The sequence below is a fragment of the Mobula hypostoma genome, chromosome 19 (assembly GCF_963921235.1).
Source record: "Mobula hypostoma chromosome 19, sMobHyp1.1, whole genome shotgun sequence".
NCBI lineage: Eukaryota > Metazoa > Chordata > Chondrichthyes > Myliobatiformes > Myliobatidae > Mobula > Mobula hypostoma.
Genome location: NC_086115.1, coordinates 32,123,394 through 32,144,103, shown reverse-complemented (window position 1 = coordinate 32,144,103; position 20,710 = coordinate 32,123,394). Strand labels below are relative to the sequence as shown.

Genomic DNA, 20,710 nt, shown 5'->3' with positions numbered 1-20,710 from the left:
AAAATGTAAACCTTGAGGATATGGATTTAGGCAAGAGAGTTAGAGAGGAACCTTTCCTTTCAAAGGGAGGTGAGTACCTTGAATACACCGCATGAGAGACTGATGGAGACAGAAGCACTGTTGGCATTGAAGAAATGTCTGGATACTGTAGGTACTTGAATTGCCTATGCATAGAGGGCTAAGGATCAAGTGCTAGAAGATGAGATTAATAACTGATAGTCCCAGTGGTCAGTATGCACATGAATGGCTAGTTTCCAAGCTATGTGACTCGACATGCTGGTCAAATTATAATTAATTCACACTATCAAGCTGAATGAAAACAACAGGAATTCTGCAGATGCTGGAAATTCAAGCAACACACATCAAAGTTGCTGGTGAACGCAGCAGGGCAGGCAGCATCTGTAGGAAGAGGTGCAGTCGACGTTTCAGGCCGAGACCCTTCGTCAGGACTAACTGAAGGAAGAGTGAGTAAGGGATTTGAAAGCTGGAGGGGGAGGGGGAGATGCAAAATGATAGGAGAAGACAGGAGGGGGAGGGATAGAGCCAAGAGCTGGACAGGTGATAGGCAAAAGGGGATACGAGAGGATCATGGGACAGGAGGTCCGGGAAGAAAGACTGGGGGGGGGACCCAGAGGATGGGCAAGAGGTATATTCAGAGGGACAGAGGGAGAAAAAGGAGAGTGAGAGAAAGAATGTGTGCATAAAAATAAGTAACAGATGGGATACGAGGGGGAGGTGGGGCCTTAGCGGAAGTTAGAAAAGTCGATGTTCATGCCATCAGGTTGGAGGCTACCCAGACGGAATATAAGGTGTGGTTCCTCCAACCTGAGTGTGGCTCCATCTTTACAGTAGAGGAGGCCGTGGATAGACATGTCAGACTGGGAATGGGATGTGGAATTAAAATGTGTGGCCACTGGGAGATCCTGCTTTCTCTGGCAGACAGAGCGTAGATGTTCAGCAAAGCGGTCTCCCAGTCTGCGTTGGGTCTCGCCAATATATAAAAGGCCACATCGGGAGCACCGGACGCAGTATATCACCCCAGTCGACTCACAGGTGAAGTGATGCCTCACCTGGAAGGACTGTTTGGGGCCCTGAATGGTGGTAAGGGAGGAAGTATAAGGGCATGTGTAGCACTTGTTCCGCTTACACGGATAAGTGCCAGGAGGGAGATCAGTGGGGAGGGATGGGGGGGACGAATGGACAAGGGAGTTGCGTAGGGAGCAATCCCTGCGGAATGCAGAGAGAGGGGGGGAGGGAAAGAAGTGCTTAGTGGTGGGATCCCGTTGGAGGTGGCAGAAGTTACGGAGAATAATATGTTGGACCCGGAGGCTGGTGGGGTGGTAGGTGAGGACCAGGGGAACCCTATTCCTAGTGGGGTGGCGGGAGGATGGAGTGAGAACAGATGTACGTGAAACGGGGGAGATGCGTTTAAGAGCAGAGTTGATAGTGGAGGAAGGGAAGCCCCTTTCTTTAAAAATGGAAGACATCTGCTTCATCCTAGAATGAAAAGCCTCATCCTGAGAGCAGTTGCGGCGGAGACGGAGGAATTGCGAGAAGGGGATAGTGTTTTTGCAAGAGACAGGGTGAGAAGAGGAATAGTCCAGATAGCTGTGAGAGTCAGTAGGCTTATAGTAGACATCAGTGCATAAGCTGTCTCCAGAGACAGAGACAGAAAGATCTGGAAAGGGGAGGGAGGTGTCGGAAATAGACCAGGTAAACTTGAGGGCAGGGTGAAAGTTGGAGGCAAAGTTAATAAAGTCAACGAGTTCTGCATGCGTGCAGGAAGCAGCGCCAATGCAGTCGTTGATGTAGCGAAGGAAAAGTGGGGGACAGATAGCAGAATAGGCACGGAACGTAGATTGTTCCACAAACCCAACAAAAAGGCAGGCATAGCTAGGACCCATATGGGTGCCCATAGCTGCACCTTTAGTTTGGAGGAAGTGGGAGGAGCCAAAGGAGAAATTATTAAGAGTAAGGACTAATTCCGGTAGACGGAGCAGAGTGGTGGTAGAGGGGAACTGATTAGGTCTGGAATCCAAAAAGAAGCGTAGAGCTTTGAGACCTTCCTGATGGGGGATGGAAGTATATAAGGACTGGACATCCATGGTGAAAATAAAGCGGTGGGGGCCAGGGAACTTATAATCATCGAAAAGTTTAAGAGCGTGAGAAATGTCACGAACATAGGTCGGAAGGGATTGAACAAGGGGGGATAAAACCGTGTCGAGGTATGCAGAAACGAGTTCAGTGGGGCAGGAGCAAGCTGAGACAATAGGTCTGCCAGGACAGGCAGGTTTGTGGATCTTGGGTAGGAGGTAGAAACGGGAAGTGCGGGGTGTGGGAACTATAAGGTTGGTAGCAGTGGATGGGAGGTCCCCTGAGCGCTCAATGAATTTCAACTTTATCATCTAACTCTTTGATTAACCAAAAGTAAATCTAATTGCAATTACTTACACATCGATATAAAGAGTGCTTGTCATTTTAAGCAATTCCAAATTTGAAATGGGCAACCTGTTTTAATAGCCAAAACCTATTTTAATAGACAGGGCAGTGCCAAGCTCTCTTGATTTAGATTCAACTCAAAGACTATGATCAGTACCCATACTGTGCCACAAGCCAAATATAGATAGATAGCTCAATGTTAATTTGTTATATAAAACTGTCACTTTAAAATATACTGTGGCCACCTAATTAAGTAACTTATGTACCTGATAAAGTGACACTAAGTGTATGATCGTGGTCTTCTGCTGCTGAACCCATCCACTTCAAGGTTCATCTTGTGCATTCAGCAATTGTCTTCTGTTGAAATGCGTGATTATTTGAGTTACTGTTACCTTCCTGTTGGCTTGAACCAATCTGGCCATTCTCCTCTGCCTTCTCTCATTAACAGGGTGTCTTCACCCACAGAACTGCCACTCACTGGATGTCTTTTGCTTTTCGCACCATTCTCTGTAAGCTCTAGAGACTGTATATAAGAAAATACCAGAAATCAGCAGTTTGAAATACTCAAACTACCCTGTCTGGCACCAACAATCATTCTGCAGTCAAAGTCACTTAGATCATATTTTATCACAATATACCATATCATAGTTTGTATGTTCTGCCCATGACCATGTCGATTTCCTCCAGGTGCCCCAGCTTCCTCCCACACTCCAAAGATGTACCAGTTGGCAGGTTAATTGGTCTTTGTAAATTGTCCTGTGTTTAGGATAGGGTTCATTCAGGGGGTTGCTGGACAGGACAGCTCAAAAGGCTGGAAGGGCCTGTTCTGTGCTGTATCTCAATAAACTAAAAAATAATAAATATTTCTTCCTTATTTTAATGTTTGGTCTGAATACCAACTAGGCTCTTGACCATGTCTGTATGCTTTTATGCATTGAGTTGCTGCCACATGATTGGATGGTTAGATATTTGCATAATGAGTAGGTATGCCTAATAAAGTGGTCACCAAGTATAGATTGCCACATCTCCAAACTCTCTGATAGATAAGGTAAGAAGTATGAGTCAGGAGGAGGTCAGCTTCTTGCCTTTCTAAGGTCTATGGCTTCAGAAGCAAGACACAAGGAAAAGGCTAAGGATCAATTTTCTTTACCTTCAGGGTTTTGTGTTGTTGGTTGTGTAAGGTAGTGTTGGATTGGTAATCACTAGGAATATGGCTCAAGATCATTTTCAAATGAAGAAGATTATCTGAATGATTGGTGGAATTACCACATACATGTAAATATTAAAGATAGTGATTAATTGACTTCAAAGATCACTATGGAATTACACTGTAGCTGGAAGAAATATAATTTTGAACTCATTGAGCCTACTTCTTTTTTCACATAGGTTTCAGCAGTGTTTGGGTTAATCCTGTGCTTCCACATTTCCAGCCTTAATATGATTTGCAAATTTAATTATCTCTTCCTCTAAACTGTAAAATATTAATAGGCATAACATAAATTATGAACATGATATTAATGTAAGTTGATGAATAATTCAGTTGTTTAAGTATAAGTTATGTCCTCTGTTATTGATTTTTTTTTTCATTTCCCTTTTGGGGACTTAACAATTTGATCTGCATGTTTAGTCTGCAACAGCCGAATATTTATTTCAGTTTGATTTTTTTTACATTTACAGGGACCTTTTGTGGCAGCATTTGCTTCTTCCAATCTGGGGGATGTCTCAGCAAATACCCTGGGCCCTCACTGCATCAACACTGGTGAAACATGTGATAATCCTCACAGCATGTGCCCTATTGGAGGAGTAAGTAGGATTGGAAGGCTGAGAGAGCATCCATGTGTGCATTGCGATGGATCAGCAAGAGTATGGGTCACACATCCCACCCACATGGGCACCTCAGAGCCCACAAGCTTCGCTCCTGGTCTTTTTAACAGTTGATTTTCAGCTTGAACACATGAATGAAGTGTTCCCACAATGTTATCCCAGTCAAATAGCAACAAGGAAAATATTATTTTTCCTTTTTTAAGTTAGTTTCATTTACAAAACTGTCTTTTACTAACTTGTGGAATGACTCGACCTTTAGCCTGTATTTCCATGCCTTTGGGAGATCAACTTTTTTCACATCAAATTCATTCACCTGCTTCTGAAACCTTCGCCTGTGTTTTTATTACCTCTTGACCTGACTCACTCAAAGAATGCCTCCCAGTTTAATCCAGTAAACTTGAGTTTGTGCAGAAATACTCCACCAACCTACCATTTGCTGACTTACATTGGTTCTAAGTAACAACTTGATTTTAATATACTCATTCTTGTTTTCAAGAACTTTCATAATTTATCTTCTCTTTATATGTTTTAAGTTTTTCTGTACTTCAAGATACATAACTAAGCATCCCAAATTCTGCCCTCATCAACTTAGATAATACTCCATCATTAGAGATTGTGCCTTCTCCAAGGCTCTAAGTTCTGGAACACGCTGTGTAAACACCAGGACCTTCCTGCACATTTAAAAAATCAAAATTTAGAGCAGAAATAGGCTGTTTGACTCCTCAAATTTGCTGTGCCTTTTTAATAGGTTTGTGATTAACACTGTAACCTGAATTCTGCATTCTGGCCTACCTGAGGTAACATTCCATGCCCTTTCTTATCAAGAATCTATCTACCTTTGTCTTTAACATCCTGCTTCTATTACCCATTTAAGAAGAGTGTTTCAAAGACACTTGATCTTCTGAGAAAAGAATCCATCTCAGCTTTATTTTAGAATAGACAGTCCTGTAACCTTCTTTAAGGCCATTCATTTGTTCAAGCTTTCAAACATTGATTCAACGTTTCCTTTTGTGGCTTGGTAACAAATTTTGTTTATTAATAGTGTTATGAAACCCTTTGTGGTATCATGCTACATTAAAGCTGTTGCCAATTATTGGTGAAGTTGGCTATTTTTGGATAGTTTACTAACCTCTCAGCACATTGGTTAATAATGGCTTTGCATGATGTGAAATACATGAGGAAATTAGTACATCTTTTTTCTTCAAATCACACTGTGCGTCGACCAGTTTTAAAAATACATGAGTTATGATGATTTTCTACACTTGTTCCCTATAATTTTACAGTCTTCAATGTGCATGTCATCAGGCCCGGGGAAAGATATGTTTGAAAGCAGTGCGATCATCGGACACAGCATCTACAATAAGGCAAAGGTGTGTAAGGTTCGGTGACATTGCAACCCAGCCACTCAGTGTTGGTTAAATATAAGGGGTGAAATAATTCTACTGTAATCACGTAGAGGGACAAAATAAACGCTTGGTGCTTGGACTCCACAGCGGTTCATTTTATTAAAATAAATAGTTTGCTTTGCATTTATTTTCTGGCTGCTTTGTGCAACTGCTTCCTTGAAGATGACAAGAATGAAGAAACTTGGGTTTCAATCAGTGCCCTGATACTAGTGTTGCGAGTGGGGCTGCTATTCCTTGACATTATTCAAAATTCAAGATTGTTCATTGCCATTCTTCCGTAATGCGAGTGTAAAGGAGAACAAATTTATTGTTACTCCAGATCTGATGCAGCATAAGAAACACAATAAGCATAGAGAACACAATAAAAAAGCAAAAGAACAGTAAATATAAATATCAAAGCAAGATAAAACACAATGTGCAAATAACTATTTAAGTGTGCCCATATTTACACTAGAATAGCTCATATACCTAGACTGATTGTATGTACAAAAAGTGATGCTCAGTGCAGGAGTATCTGTACATAAGGTGACTGACAGGAGATGATCAAGTGACAAAGTGATTCTTGGCAAGAGGGACTCTTCCAGATGGTAGCAGGGTGTATGAAAACGCAGTGGCCCGGTGCAGGCTTGAGGTGTGCAGTGTAAGCATAAAGTGGCAGTGCATGGGGGTCTGAAGGGTCCTGAGGGGTTGTGGAGTGGCTAATGTGTATGTTGTGTTGGTGGGGGGTTAGTGCGGAGGGTTAATGGATAAAGATGTTGACATCCTGACAGTTTAGGGAAAGTAAAGGACATACCCGATCAAAACTTTTCCATGGACGGCTTCCAGAACGTTCGGGCTGACCGGAAGTGCACTGAGAGCGGTAAGCGTAAAGGAGTTGGGGGCTTACTGTTCTGGTTAACAACGGATGGTGCAATCCGGGTCATATTATGATCAAGGAACGTGTTTGTAGACCGGATATTGAACTTTTTGCTGTTGGACTCCGGCCATATTCCACCGAGATACAACACTGGGCGTCACGGGAGGTTGTTCCTGCTTTGCAGCTCCTCCCGTGGAGGGTCAAACACCCTGAGCCAATAGGCTGGACCTGGACTTATTTCTATCTGGCACAGTTTGCATTTTGTTGTTTGATTGTTCATGGTTTTTGTATTGCTATATGTATGCTCTATTCTTGGTTGGTGCGGGTGTAACAAAACCCAATTTCCCTCAGGATCAATAAAGTATATCTATCTATCTATCTATAACTTATTCTTTTGAGTCTTGCATCCTCTTCTCTAATGGGAGTAGGGCAAATAGTTCATAAGCATGGTGGTGGGATCCTTCATGATATTACTGGCTCTTTTCCAGTGCCTTTCTGTATAGCTGTCCTCTGTATATGCGTATGTCTTCTGATGTTGCTTTTAAGTAATCAACTGGAATACCTCAAGGGCTTGGATAGTCACAATGCAAACAGAACTTACGTAAAATGGAGGTAAACAGTTTACTAAAACCAGCTCAGTTAGAAAAAACATTTCCCTCAGCACGTGGTTGAGAACAGTGTCACACAGATTGTGGGACCTCTGAAGGGGATATTCGTTTGAAAAAATTTTACATGATTAAAAATACAAATATGAAATTTTAGTGCACATTTTCTTTGATAGAAGGATGGATTGCTGCTGATGTGATTCTGGAATACCTGTATTTTCCATGTTGTTTATTTTCAGGAGTTATTCAGAACAGCCACCAGAGAAATCAAAGGTCCCATCAACTTTGCGCATCAGTGGGTCAACATGACGGATGTTACAGTCCAATTCAATTCAACCCATAAAGTGAGCACCAGATTTCGTACCTCTTATGAAGATAATCTTTCTTTCTTTTAATTATGTCTGAAGGCCTCTATTTATTGAGAAAATGAGGCCCATTTATTGCCAATAAGTAAATGCTCAAAACTGAAGCACGTCTCAGCAAACTGAAGAACAGACAGGTCAAATAGGAAGATCATTACCAACTAGAGTTTTTTTTGCAGTATAATATAAATGCAGTGGGTTCTGGGCCAAATCAATCAAATTCTGACAGCTCATCACTCAATCTTACACTGATGGGTAATTTGTCCAGGGACATCAATCTAAAAATAAAATTCTTTAAAAAGTACAGCCATGGTGGTTATAGTTTGTAGTGTACGAAGCTGAAATAAAGGGAACTCATTTCCCAGCCATGTTATCAGACAAAAGACAATCAGGAGCAAAGCAAAGGATCAAGAACTAAATTTCTTGTAATCCCATTTCTCAGTGAACATTTGACACTTCTAATCCACCTGATGTTGTTAGTTATTGTCTCTAAACTCCAAAATATTCTGGCCATTTCTTGGTTTGGCATTGTTTACATATCAGCATTGAATGCTGGGATTGTTATTGGCAAATCACGGCACCAGCCTTAAGGTTAGCAGTGATAATGGGGAGGGAGGGAAGTGAGTGAAGTTCTGAATCCTACTGACTGTTGTCAGGGGCTTCCAAATGGTACCATTGGCATTCAGCCATTGAAATGACGGTGAATTCCATACCTTGTCCATCTGTTCTCATACACTGAATTCTGAGCTTTACTGGTATATTGGTCAGATCTATCAGTTCATATCATTGCTGGAGTCCACATTGGTAATTTGCCTTTTTGGATTTTGTGCACTGTTAACTTTAGTTAATCCACTATTTATGTATCTAGAATTCTCATGAAACCATCAACAATTTATTGGAATATTATACAATTTCCATTAGACCATAAGATATAGCAGCAGAATTAGGCCATTTGGCCCATCGAGTCTGCTCCGCCATTTCATCATGCTGATACAATTTTCCTCTCAGCCCCAATCTCCTGCCTTCTCTCCTTCAAGCCCTGACCAATCAAGAATCTATCAACCTCTGCCTTATAAACATAAAGACTTGACCTCCACAGCCATATGTGGCAAAGAATGCCACAGATTCACCACTCTCTGGCTGAAGAAATTCCTCCTCATCTCCATTCTAAAAGGACACCCCTCTATTCATAGAGGCTATGTCCTCTGGTCTTAGACTCTCTCACCATAGGAAACATCCTCTCCACATACACTCTACCAGGCCTTCCACCATTCGATAGGTTTCAATGCGATTCCCCCCTCATACTTCTGTCTCCAGTGAATACAGGCCCAGAGCTATCAAACACCCTTCATATGACAAACCATTCAATCCTGGAATCATTTTTGTGAACCTCCTTTGAACCCACTCCAGTTTCAGCACATTCTTTCTAACATAAAGGGCCCAAAAATGCTCACAATACTCCTAATGCTTTATAAAGTCTCAATATTATATCCTTGCTTTTATATTCTAGTCTTCTCGAAATGAACACTAACATCACATTTGCCTTCCTCACTAGATTCAACCTGCAAGTTAACCTTTAGCGAATCCTGCACAAGGACTCCCAAGTCCTTTGCGCCTCAGTATTTTTGTATTTTCTCTCCATTTAAATAATCAACCCTTTCATTTCTTCAACCAAAGTGCATGACTACAGTGTACACTTTCTGACACTGTATTCCATCTGCCATTTCTTTGCCCATTCTCCTAATCTGTCTAAGTCCTGTTGTAGCGCCTCTACTTCCTCAGAACTACCTGCCCCTCCACCTATCTTCATATAGTCTTCAATCTTTGCAACAAAGCCATCAATCCCATCGTCCAAATCATTGACATATAACATAAGAAGAATTGGTCCCAGCACAGACCCTTGTGGAACACCACTAGTCACTGGCAGCGAATCAGAAAAGGCTCCCTTTATTCTCGCTCTATGCCTCCTGCCAATCACCCACTGCTTTATCCATGATAAAATCTTTCCTGTAATACCATGAGCTCATAACTTGTTAAGCAACCTCATGTGTGGCACCTTGTCAAAGGCCTTCTGAAAATCCAAGTACAGAAAATTAATTGATTCTCATTTCTCTATCCTGTTTGTTATTTCTTCAAAGAATTCCAACAGATTTGTCAGACAAGATTTTCCCTTGAGGAAACCATGTTGACTATGGCCTATTTTATTATGTGCCTTCAAGTACTCTGAGACTTCATCCTTAATAATCGACTCCAACATCTTCCCAACTGCTGGCCTTTAGTTTCCTTTCCTCTGCCTCTCTCCGTTCTTAAAGAGTGGAGTGACATTGCAATTTTCCAGTCTCCAAAACCATTCCAGAATCCAGTGATCCTTGAAAGATCATTACTAATGCCTCCACAATCTCTTCAGCCACCTCTTTCAGAACTCTGGGGTGTACACCATCTGGTCCAGGCGACTTATCTATCTTCAGACCTTTCAGTTTCCCAAGAACCTTCTCTCTTAACAGTAACTTGACACACTTCATGACCCCTGACACCTGGAACTTCCACCACACTGCTAGTGTCTTCCACAGTGAAAACTGATGCAAAATACTTATTCAGTTCATCCTCCATTTCGTTTTCCTCCATTACTACCTCTCCAGCATCGTATTCCAGTGTCCGATATCTACTCTCGCCTCTCTTATATTCTGTGTATCATCTTTAGTATAATTGCCTATCTTAATTTTGTATTGCATCTTTACCTTCTCAATTACTTTTTAGTTGCCTTCTGCTGGTTATTAAAAGCTTCCCAATCCTCTAACTTCCCACAAATTTTTGCACTATTATATGCCTTTACTTTGGCTTCATGTTGGCTTTGACTTCTCTTGTTAGACACGGTCGTGTCATCTTTCCTTTAGAATGCTTCTTCCTCTTTGGGATGTATATATCCTGTGCCTTCTGAATTGCTTCCAGAAATTCCAGCCATTGCTGCTCTGCTGTTATCCCTGCCAGAGTTCTTTTCCAATCAATTCTGGCCACTTCTCTTTCATGCCTCTGTAATTTCCTTTACTCCACTGTAAAACTGAAACACTGCAATACTTTAGCTTCTCTCTCAAATTTCAGGATGAATTCAGGGCAATTTCATAATTTTTTTTTCAAAAATTGTAAATGTGATTTAGGTGCAGAGTTCCAGTTTGCTACTGTTCATACACTGCCCCTGCCACCTATAGCAGATCTAAGTGGTAGACTCACCCAATGCAATAGTCTAGGCACAGACTACATAAGATTACTTAGTTCTTATTAAAAACAAGCCCCAGGAGTGAATCCTATTTCAAGTGTTAGGTAATATAAGTATGAAGAGACGTTTTTAGCTCATTTATATTCATACAAAAGGACTGTGCAGTTGTGGCTGATTAGCAGGAACATCTTCTTCGAAGATTTGGCACTTCATGTGATTGTGGGTATGACCATTCACTTGAGTTATTTCTTCTGCATTTTAGTGTTATTTAGCTTTTAAAAAGAGAAAATGTGGCATAAACATTGATATTTAAAAGGGTAAAGGAATGATGTATAATGTGGCAATTTATTTTTAAATTTATGCATTACGGTGTGATATACAGTATTTTTTCAACAATTCTCATGCAACTGGCAGAACCTATTTTCCATGAATGTTGAATATCTGAGAGCTGACAATAAATGGGAATTAAAGGTCAATTGAGTCAGCATGGTGTTGCTACTTTACAAAGTTCTGATTAGGCCTCAGCTGGAGTTCTGTGTGTAATTCAGGTCACTACAGGAATGATATGATTGTGTTGGAGAATTCAGTTCAGATTCAATAGGATTTTATGGGGCTAGACTGGATTTGTTTTCCTGGAGCGAAGGAGGCTGAGGGACTGACCTGATAGAAGTATATAAATTTTTGAGGAATGTAGATATGACAGAGACAGAATCTTTTTGCCATGTCAGGGGTATTGAAAAATTGAGAGGATTATTATTAGGCGAGTGGCAAGAGATGTAAAAGGAATCTTGGGGTAAGATTTTTTTACACAAAGGGAGGTTGATATTTGGAATGTACTGCTAGAGGAGGTGATGAAATAAGATACAATTACAATGTTTGAGATGCACTTAAATGGACAAGGCATAGGAGTCCTCATGGCAGTCCTAATGTGGGCAAATGGAATTAGTGAAGAAGGGCAAAAACGTCAGGTTCAACATAGTGAGCTGGAGTTCGCACTTCTTTGCCATATGTAGCTGAGTGACAGGCCTGATGGAAGGCAGGAATTGATGGGAATCTGGGGAGAATAATATGAAGATAATGTAAGTTTACTGTAACTGGGTGTTTCATGGTCAGTAAGCATTGGTGGGTGAGGAGCCCTTTTCTACATTGCCTGCTGATCCAGACAATTTCGCCTACTTGGCTTGTGTTTGTGCTTGCATTCCATCATATTCCGGTCACTTGTCCCCACCTTCTGCACACCCCTCCCTCTTTATTTTATTACAAGGTATTAAACTTTAAAGATTTTCTTGCTCTCTCCTTCCTTGCCCTGTATTGCTTTGATGGAAATGATACCGAATGCAACATTCACCTGTTGTTTCTATCCAAATACAATGGCCAATGACCATGGTGTCATTGCCTGTACGGGCAGAGGAGACAGATGTCCAAGAGGTAAGTAACTCTACAGTCTGCCTTCCTCTCCACCCGTTCTGATTGCATTGGCAGTCTGGCTTTCATTTCTGGAATATTGCCTAAAGTGATAAAGCAGTTCCAAGACTGGGCATGATTGGTTACATCCACTGTTAGAAAAGCCTGTTGAGCACAGATTAATTTGAAGGGACACATTCCATGTGGAACTATCCTCCTCTCTCCAAACTACCAGCAAAAACACCCTGCTTATATTAAAAGAAGTTGCGGTGATTTCTTTCCGAAAGTTAATTTCCCACTGCTCTTTAAGTATACTGTAAATGGAGTACATCAACATTGACTGTTTGCTGTGAGCCCAGACATGTGCCTGCCCTACCCCTCCCTGCATCCAACTCGTTTGGTGACAGGGTTATCAATAGACATTCTGTTCCCTTAATTCTAATTCCCTGCCAAAAACTGAAAATTATTCTGCTTTTCCCTGGCATTGCTGTTATTAATTTCAACAGACATTCATTCAAATATTCCGGATGTCTTTTCCAATATTTACTCACTAATTTCCAATAATCATCTCAGATGTTCCCTGCTGTGTGCCTAGTTTCTCTCAGATATAGTGACTGTTTTACAAAACTAATTTTATATTTTCCCCCAGGCTGCAGTACCTTTGTGCCCATTTGCTGACACTTGTATGACTTTTTTAGCCAGTTTATTTGTAATGATTTAGAAGATTTGGTTCAGGTTAGTTCACTGACAATTTGTGAGCGTGAAAGAAAAAGGGATAGATTTAGTTAGAACATAGTGATAGTATGATTTAATCGGGAGAGATTTTCTTGTGAAATGTTTTTCAGGATTCACTTAAATTCATATTAGATAAGTACAAGATTTCAACAATGCCAGTAGGGCAGCCGGTTTGTAATGTTTGGATTTTCTCTAAATAATTTCAACACAATAAATCTGTTATTAAACATGCAGAAAAGCTCCTTTTTATTTGAATCAGACACCCCTCTGATTTCTTGTTCCCATGGGATAAATAAAGCTGATAAGTATAGTGACTTTCAGTTTTAATCAGCTCTATTAACAGTTTGCTTGGAGTGGAATATCCCACACCCTACCTAATACTTACAAACATTGAAATACTTGTAAGGCTGTGATTGTTGAGGCATAAATATTATCACTGTGCTTTCAATTTTACAGGGCCATACTTGTAAACCTGCCCTTGGATATAGTTTTGCAGCCGGTACAACTGATGGAGTGGGAGCCTTTAATTTTACACAGGGTAAGTCTGATTTTAAAAAAAGGCAAGAAATTTCAAATGAGCTGAAAATAGCCCTTGTGAAAACAAAATGAAAATGAAGCCATGTGTTTAAAGTATAAAGTAAAATACTGCCATAAGAGCCAGTCCATGGTCTGATTTGCAGTATGATGACTGTCCTTGCAGGAACTGTTGAAGGAGATCCATTTTGGGATACCATCCGGGACATGTTGCTGGGAAAACCCTCCAATGAAACCCAGGAATGCCACCACCCAAAACCAATACTTTTCAACACAGGCGGTGTAAGTTTCATCTTCACAGTTAGCTTAGTCTAACCAAAGTGTTGTGTATTTTGAGCCTTTCCTCTGGCAGTAGGCTGTGGGGAGTTCAACCACAAATGTTCACTCAGATAGTTGTCAGACCTCATTTTTCACTAGCTGTTAACTCCAACACTTGGCTCATATTCAACTGGTGAACTCTGCCAATCAAAATCTACTTTCACTTACAATAATATTACAGTAAGGGCTATGTACTAAAGGCCAGTCAGCTTTTCTAGAAAATATGCCGACTTTTTATGCTTTCTCTGCCAACAGCTTTATTCCCACCAGTATGCAAGGATCTTGGTACCAAACACACACACCCGGTTGATGGCACACGGCCCTTTCTCTGCCCACATTTTGAATATGCCATTTTTCTCCATATTTCATCATGAAGTAGGAGATCATTTGCACCTTGAGCCTATGCCAGCTAATGGTCATGCCACTGCAAAACCGCCAATTCAGTGTGGACCCATGCCCAGGAAACATCGCGTGACTGATTTCCACTGGAGTTCCTCACTTTTACCACTTGACTAGGGCCCCGATGTTTGAAGAGCAAGAAATAGCAATCAGTCCTGATACATTTAGAAAGCTGTCATATCCTTGTCTTTGCTTTCTGGAAGTTTCTGAAAGCTTGCTTTAATGTATGTCTAAATATAAAGTCTTTCACCGTGCACACCTAACGGATTGTCTATGCTGGCACGTCAAGTTCATGGAATCCTTAGTGCTAAGGAAGTGGGAGATTCTTTAGCATTTCTCTTCAGCTTTGGGGAAGCTATCTTGACAGATTTCAGGTTGTGGATATGTACTGAGCAGAACCCTCCTGGGATATTTGCCTTCTCTAAAGGTCCCCACTCAAGGAAGAGTTAATCATCTGATTTGAAATGTTTGGTTCTTTCAGGCATTTTCAAATAGTAATCCCAGACGATATCTCACTCACAGCTTCATTCTTGATTGGTTGTGTATAAGGATTCAGTTTAGACGGTCAGACGAGAGATAACCCAGGCCAGGTTTCAGACCACAGTACCCAGGTGGATCCTTCGCATGATGGCGGTGGCGAGGAGGTAGAGAAGAAGAGGAAGGTCAAGTGGCCAGCAATGGCAAATGAGAAGGCTTGGCGTGTACTTGATGAGGATATCAGTATGATGTTGGAGAACACTCTCAGGGGAACATCAAAGAAAAAGTTGGAAGTGATGGGCGATACAATTTACGATGTTAGAAAATACAGGTTTGGTTTGGTTGAGTTGAAGAAAGCTAAGCCTACACGGCAACCAAGCAGGCACCAGAAGGAGATTAGTAGGTTGAGGAGAGAGCTCAGATCGTTGAGACAGAGGTGGAAGGTAGCAAGTGAGGGTGACAAGCCAGGGCTTGCTGATCTCCATGAGCATTTTCGAATAAAGTTAGCATTACTCCGTCGTGCAGAATCACAACATAAAAAGAGAAAGAAGAGAGAGAAGGCAAGAAAATCGTTCTTTGAGAACCCTCATGAGTTCACAAAGGAACTGTTTGAACAAAGTAAGAGCGGGCAACTTAACATCTCTCAACAAGAATTTGAGGATCACCTGGCAAGCACTTACTCTAACGAACAGCGGGAGGCTCCTTTGCTTGACATTTCAGGGCTTGTGAAGCCTACCAAGCCAGGAGTGAAGTTCGATCTGTCAGAACCCAAACTGGCAGAAGTCAAACGGTTCATCAGAAAGGCAAGGTCAGGCTCAGTGCCAGGACCTAATGGAGTGCCATATAAGGTGTTCAAGAAGTGTGAAGAGCTGAGGAGATATTTGTGGAGATTGTTAAAGGTGGTGTGGAGACAAGGTGTTGTTCCTTTGTCAGGGAGTGAGGCTGAAGGAGTATACATCCCGAAGGAAGAGAATTCTTCTACATTGAATCAGTTCTGACCAATTTCACTTCTGAATGTAGAGGGGAAAATTATGTTTGGCATTCTGGCAGAAAGAATATCTTCATTTGTGATAGAGAATGGGTTAGTTAATACATCTGTACAGAAGGCAGGAGTACCAGGCTTCCCAGGATGCCTTGAATATTCTATAATGATATGGCATACCATCCAGGAGTCGAAAAGGTTGAGAAGAAATCTGGCTGTAGTTTGGCTTGATCTGGCAAATGCGTATGCTTCTGTTCCCCATGTCCTGATTGAGTTTGCGATGGAATTCCTATGGATTCCTGCTAAGGTGAGGAACTTTGTTATGCAGTACTACGATTTCCGGGTGAGGTTTTCCATTCAGCAGTTTACAACTAGGTGGCAGAGTCTGGATGTTGGAATCCCAATGGGATGTGCAATTTCACCCATCCTTTTTGTGTTAGCCATGGAGGTCATTGTGAGGGCTGCAGAATCAGTGGGACCAGGTGTCACACTTGATGGCGGAGAGGAGTTACCACCAATACTAGCGTTCATGGATGTTCTCACCCTTTTGGGTCCCAGCACAGAGGCAGTGGAAAATGTACTATCAAGGAGCTAATGGATTGGGGAAGAATGAAGTTCAAGACCAAGAAGTCAAGGAGCCTTGTTCTTAGGAGAGGAAAGCTGGTTGACTTTCACTTCACCCTTTGTGGAGAGGAAATTCCATCCATTCAGGACCAACCAGTTAAGAGCCTCGGGCGATGGTATACAGATGAGCTGAGAGACACCAAGAGGGTTCAGGAGACAGGAGAACAGATCAGCAGAGGTCTGATGTCTGTTGACAAATGTGGCTTGCCTGGCAAGTTGAAGTTGTGGTGCTTGCAGTATGGACTGATGCCACAGATAATGTGGCCATTAACTGTCTATGAAGTGGCAATGTCCCATGTTGAGGCAATGGAATGGAAGATCAACAAGTATGTGAAGAAGTGGCTTGGAGTACCGAGCAGCCTCACCAATGTTGCAATCCACAGTAGCCAGACAAAGCTTACCACCCCAGTGCAATCCCTTGTTGAAGAGGTCAAGGTAGCCAAGGTAAGATCATTCTTGATGCTTCGAGACTCAAAAGATCCTGTCATCAAGAACACCCAGCTGGATGTGAGATCAGGCAGGAAGTGGTCAGCCCGTGTAGCAGTTGATGAGGCAGAGTCTAGATTGAAGCACAAGGAGACAGTTGGGGCTATCCAGCTAGGCTGCCAGGGACTTGGATGGACAACCCACAAGTGGTGGTCATCTTCTACAGGTAAGGAGCGCCGTGAGCTTGTAACACAAGAAATAGGAGAAGTAGAAGAGGAGAAGAGGTTAGCTAAAACAGCTGGCCTGGCCAAACAAGGGGCTTGGACCCGGTGGGAAAGTGTTGAACAACAACACCTATCTTGGAATGTTCTGTAGCAGATGGAACCGCTCCGCATTTCTTTTCTATGCAGAGCAGCGTACAATCTGCTCCCAACACCTGCCAACCTCAGCACCTGGTATGAAGATAAGACAGACAAGTGTGCTGCTTGTGGTGAGAGGGGAACACTTCAACTTATTTTGAGTGCATGCAGAGTCAATCTTTCCAGCGGCATGTACACTTGGAGACATAACAATGTTCTCAAAGTTGTAACAGAAACGGTTGAGCAGAGAGTACTGCAGCACAACTTATCTCATGCCCCATGCTGCACAGAACATCACATATCATTTGTGAAAGAAGGCTCCAAGTCAAGGGTGTACAGCGCAGGCTCACGATCAAGCATACTTTCTTCAGCCAATGATTGGTGTGTCAAGGCCGACCTGGATGGGAAAGGCAGTTTCCCAGAGCAAATAGCTTTCACAACATTGCGTCCAGATATAATCGTATGGTCTGACACCAGTAGAGAAGTGGTAATTGGTGAACTCACAGTCCCCTGGGAAGACAACATTGATGAAGCCCATGAGCGCAAGTTAACCAAGTATGCAGAATTAGGATCAGAGTGCAGAGACAGAGGGTGGAAGGTCTCATGCTATCCATTCGAAGTAGGCTGCTGTGGGTTTATTGCGTTCACTTTCCAGAAGTGGCTGCATGACCTTGGCTTCACTAGAAGAGAGATCAAGTCAACCAGCAGGGCTGTAGCTGAGGCAGCAGAGAAAGGATCAGCATGGGTGTGGACTAAGTATGTCCAGAGGGGCAGATAGTCAGACAGTGTATATATATGTTGCAAACCCTTCGGTAGTTGCATAGACACCTGAAGAGCAGACTATCTGTTGGATGGAAGTGACCAACAACTCTGATAGAGGCAGATGCCAAGTTTTTAAGCTCACCAGTGGGAGGTGGTGCTTTAGCACTGCTGGCCCACCACCCCGAGGGAGGCTTGATCATAAGTGGTCCGAAACTCCTGAAGATAGGTGGCAGATCAACTGATGATCCCACTGGTGACAGCACAGGACAGTTAACGTCTTAGTCCACGTGTATTTTGTAACTCTTAACTAGATGCCTTACCTGAAACGGGAGGATGTGGCATGCGGAGACATGTGATTAATGTTCTTAATTAGATTGAAAGCTGGTGCAATGTGTTTTCTTGTCCCCACTCATCAAGACCTTAATACACGGTGAGGCCAGGGTATCTGTTCATAATGCTTACTTAGAGATACATTACAGTAACAAGCCCTTTCAGCCAAATGAGCCTGCGCCAGACAATAACACCCATGTGACCGATTAACCTACTAACCCGTACATCTTCGGAATGTGGAAGGAAACCAGAGCACCTGGAGAAATCCACATTGTCATAGGGAGAACATGCAAACTCCGTAACAGACTGCAGTCAATTGAACCCGGGTCACTGGTGCTATAAATATGTCACACTAACCATTACTCTCCCATGTCGTCAGTTGATCATGTGAATATTCCCACTTGATGATAGTTCTCCTCTTTGTTTGGTATGCTTGCCTAACTAAGCCAGTCATTGATAATTGATAATCCAGAGCTTCCACATCCTTCCTGTAATGAGGTAGCTAGAAATGAACGTAGTACTCAAAGTGATCCAATTGGAGTTTTATAGAGTGGCAACATTATCTCACAGCTCTTGACTCAATCCTCTGATTACTAAAGTCTAAGATATCATACAGCCCCATCAACTTGTGTGGAAGCTTTAAGGAATCTATTGACGTGGACACTAAGATTCCTCTGTTCTTGGATGGAAACCTTCCACCTTTCTGCCATATACTTATATCAGCTACAGACCTATGAATTATTGAAGCACATTAAAAATAATTGATGACTGGTTTAGCTACCATGGCAGCATAGCTTTGAACAACAGTAGCAATATGAGTAACATCTCTTCACTTTCCAGATGACAAAACCACTTCCTTGGCATCCGGATATTGTGGACGTGCAAATTCTTACCATTGGAACGTTGGCAATTGTGGCTGTTCCTGGAGAATTCACGTGAGTCTTCCCCAGAAATCTGTAGACTGCTTCAGGCTGCCATTGTTATCGCTTCACCGGCATGGGATATCTTTTTGTAGTCAATATAGTTTTTAAAAAATAAATTTCATGCCCCCACTTTTGTAACCCAGTTCGAAAGGAATGTTTTGTTTAAACAGAAAATTATGGAAAGGTGGTGGAAAGAGAAGCAGAGTTAATATTTTGGATCAGTGACCCATCATCAGAATTGGGAGAAGCTAAGTTAGCTTTAGGTCTGGAGTTACCAACATGTTCTATGCCATGGATCCCTGCCAAGGGGTTTGTGGACCCCTGCTTTAATTTTTGGAGTGGATGGGGGATGGTTAGATTCTAGTAGGGTGAGACCAAGTTTGCCCAAGTGATGCCAATGTTTACATAGTCCTAGTTAATAGGTGAATAAGACCTGAGCGAGAGAGAGAGAGAGAGAGAAACAAAGGAGCATGTTACAGCTGTGATGTGTGGTTCAGAGCTGGTGCTGAGACCTGAAACCAAACAGAGAAGCTGGAAATGCCCAACAGATCAAGTAATCTCTGCAAGGTGAGAGAAAATGAGCCAATATTAAATATAGATAACCTCACAGCAGAAATGGCCAATTTCACTTCCAGTCCAATCTATTTCTGCTACTTTCGAATGATGTCTAAAATAAGCTTGAGGAACAGCACCTTATCTTCTGTCTGAGCATGTTGCAGGTTTCTGGATTTAACTTTGAACTTTCTAACTTTGGATAACTCATTTTCTGTGTCTGTGCCAAAACTGGATAGTTAAGCTGTAGGGTATCCATCTAAGATATTGACTCAGTCTTTCTTTCTCCTTCGGCCTCAGCTGCTGGGTAGTTCTTGCAGCTCCGCACTTTATAGCTTTTTCATTTCCCTATATCAGAGCCTTTAATCCCTCCAGCTTCATTCATTAATACTCATGATTTGCTTCCACGGTATCTTATTAGCATGGCAATCTGGTTTTGCACTATCAGAGATAGCCCTTTGTCATACAGAGATACAGACTTTTTAGACACTAAGTCATCAAACACCCAATTCTACACTAATCATTGTATTCTTCCTTTGTTCTATCAATTCCACTCCTACATCGTTGGTAATTTACATAATTTATTTTCTCATCTTCCCAGTTCTAATTTGGGGTCCTCATCCTGAACTATTAACCTTGTTTCCCTTTCCGCTGTTGCCGACTGACCTACTGAGTGATTCCAGAGTTTATAATTTTATTTAAATTCTAATAGATAATACTGGGACAATCCATCCCAACTGATTTTAGAAAAGGTATAATCCTTCAGAAGATTTACTATACTGACAGCTTGTGTCTATGTGCATGTTGTCCATTGATAACTCTTACACAGTGGCACTTAGCATTTGCTGATTTTCGAGCCATCACATATATTCAAAGTTCAAAGTTCAATGTATTGTTGGCTGCCAAGAGAAAGAAATAAGATGGATTGATCAATTGCTGATTATGTGCAGAGAAGCTTAATTTTCCTTGTGAAAACATGCTATTAAAATCTTCAAATTTTCCTCATGACCTTTCCCCACCTAGAACTATGTCAGGAAGAAGACTGAGAGAAAATGTGAAGCGTGTAAGTAGCTAATTTATATCAAATTATGCAAAATAATTCAGATGTGCTGTATGGAGATACATACTTAACTGAACTCCCTGTTAGCCTTGCTGAATTAAATTGATTTAAGGTTGAAC

General features: G+C 41.8%; 1 protein-coding gene across 1 annotated transcript in view; it reads left to right on the top strand.

The window, feature by feature from the left end:
* Positions 1-20,710, top strand: part of asah2 (N-acylsphingosine amidohydrolase 2) — a 93,392-nt gene that overhangs the window by 34,929 nt on the left and 37,753 nt on the right. The window contains exons 9-15 of the mRNA XM_063071607.1: positions 4,117-4,242; positions 5,547-5,633; positions 7,370-7,474; positions 13,302-13,383; positions 13,546-13,661; positions 18,897-18,991; positions 20,555-20,594. Of these exons, the coding sequence (XP_062927677.1) occupies positions 4,117-4,242; positions 5,547-5,633; positions 7,370-7,474; positions 13,302-13,383; positions 13,546-13,661; positions 18,897-18,991; positions 20,555-20,594 (651 nt within the window). The remainder of the gene's footprint in view (positions 1-4,116; positions 4,243-5,546; positions 5,634-7,369; positions 7,475-13,301; positions 13,384-13,545; positions 13,662-18,896; positions 18,992-20,554; positions 20,595-20,710) is intronic.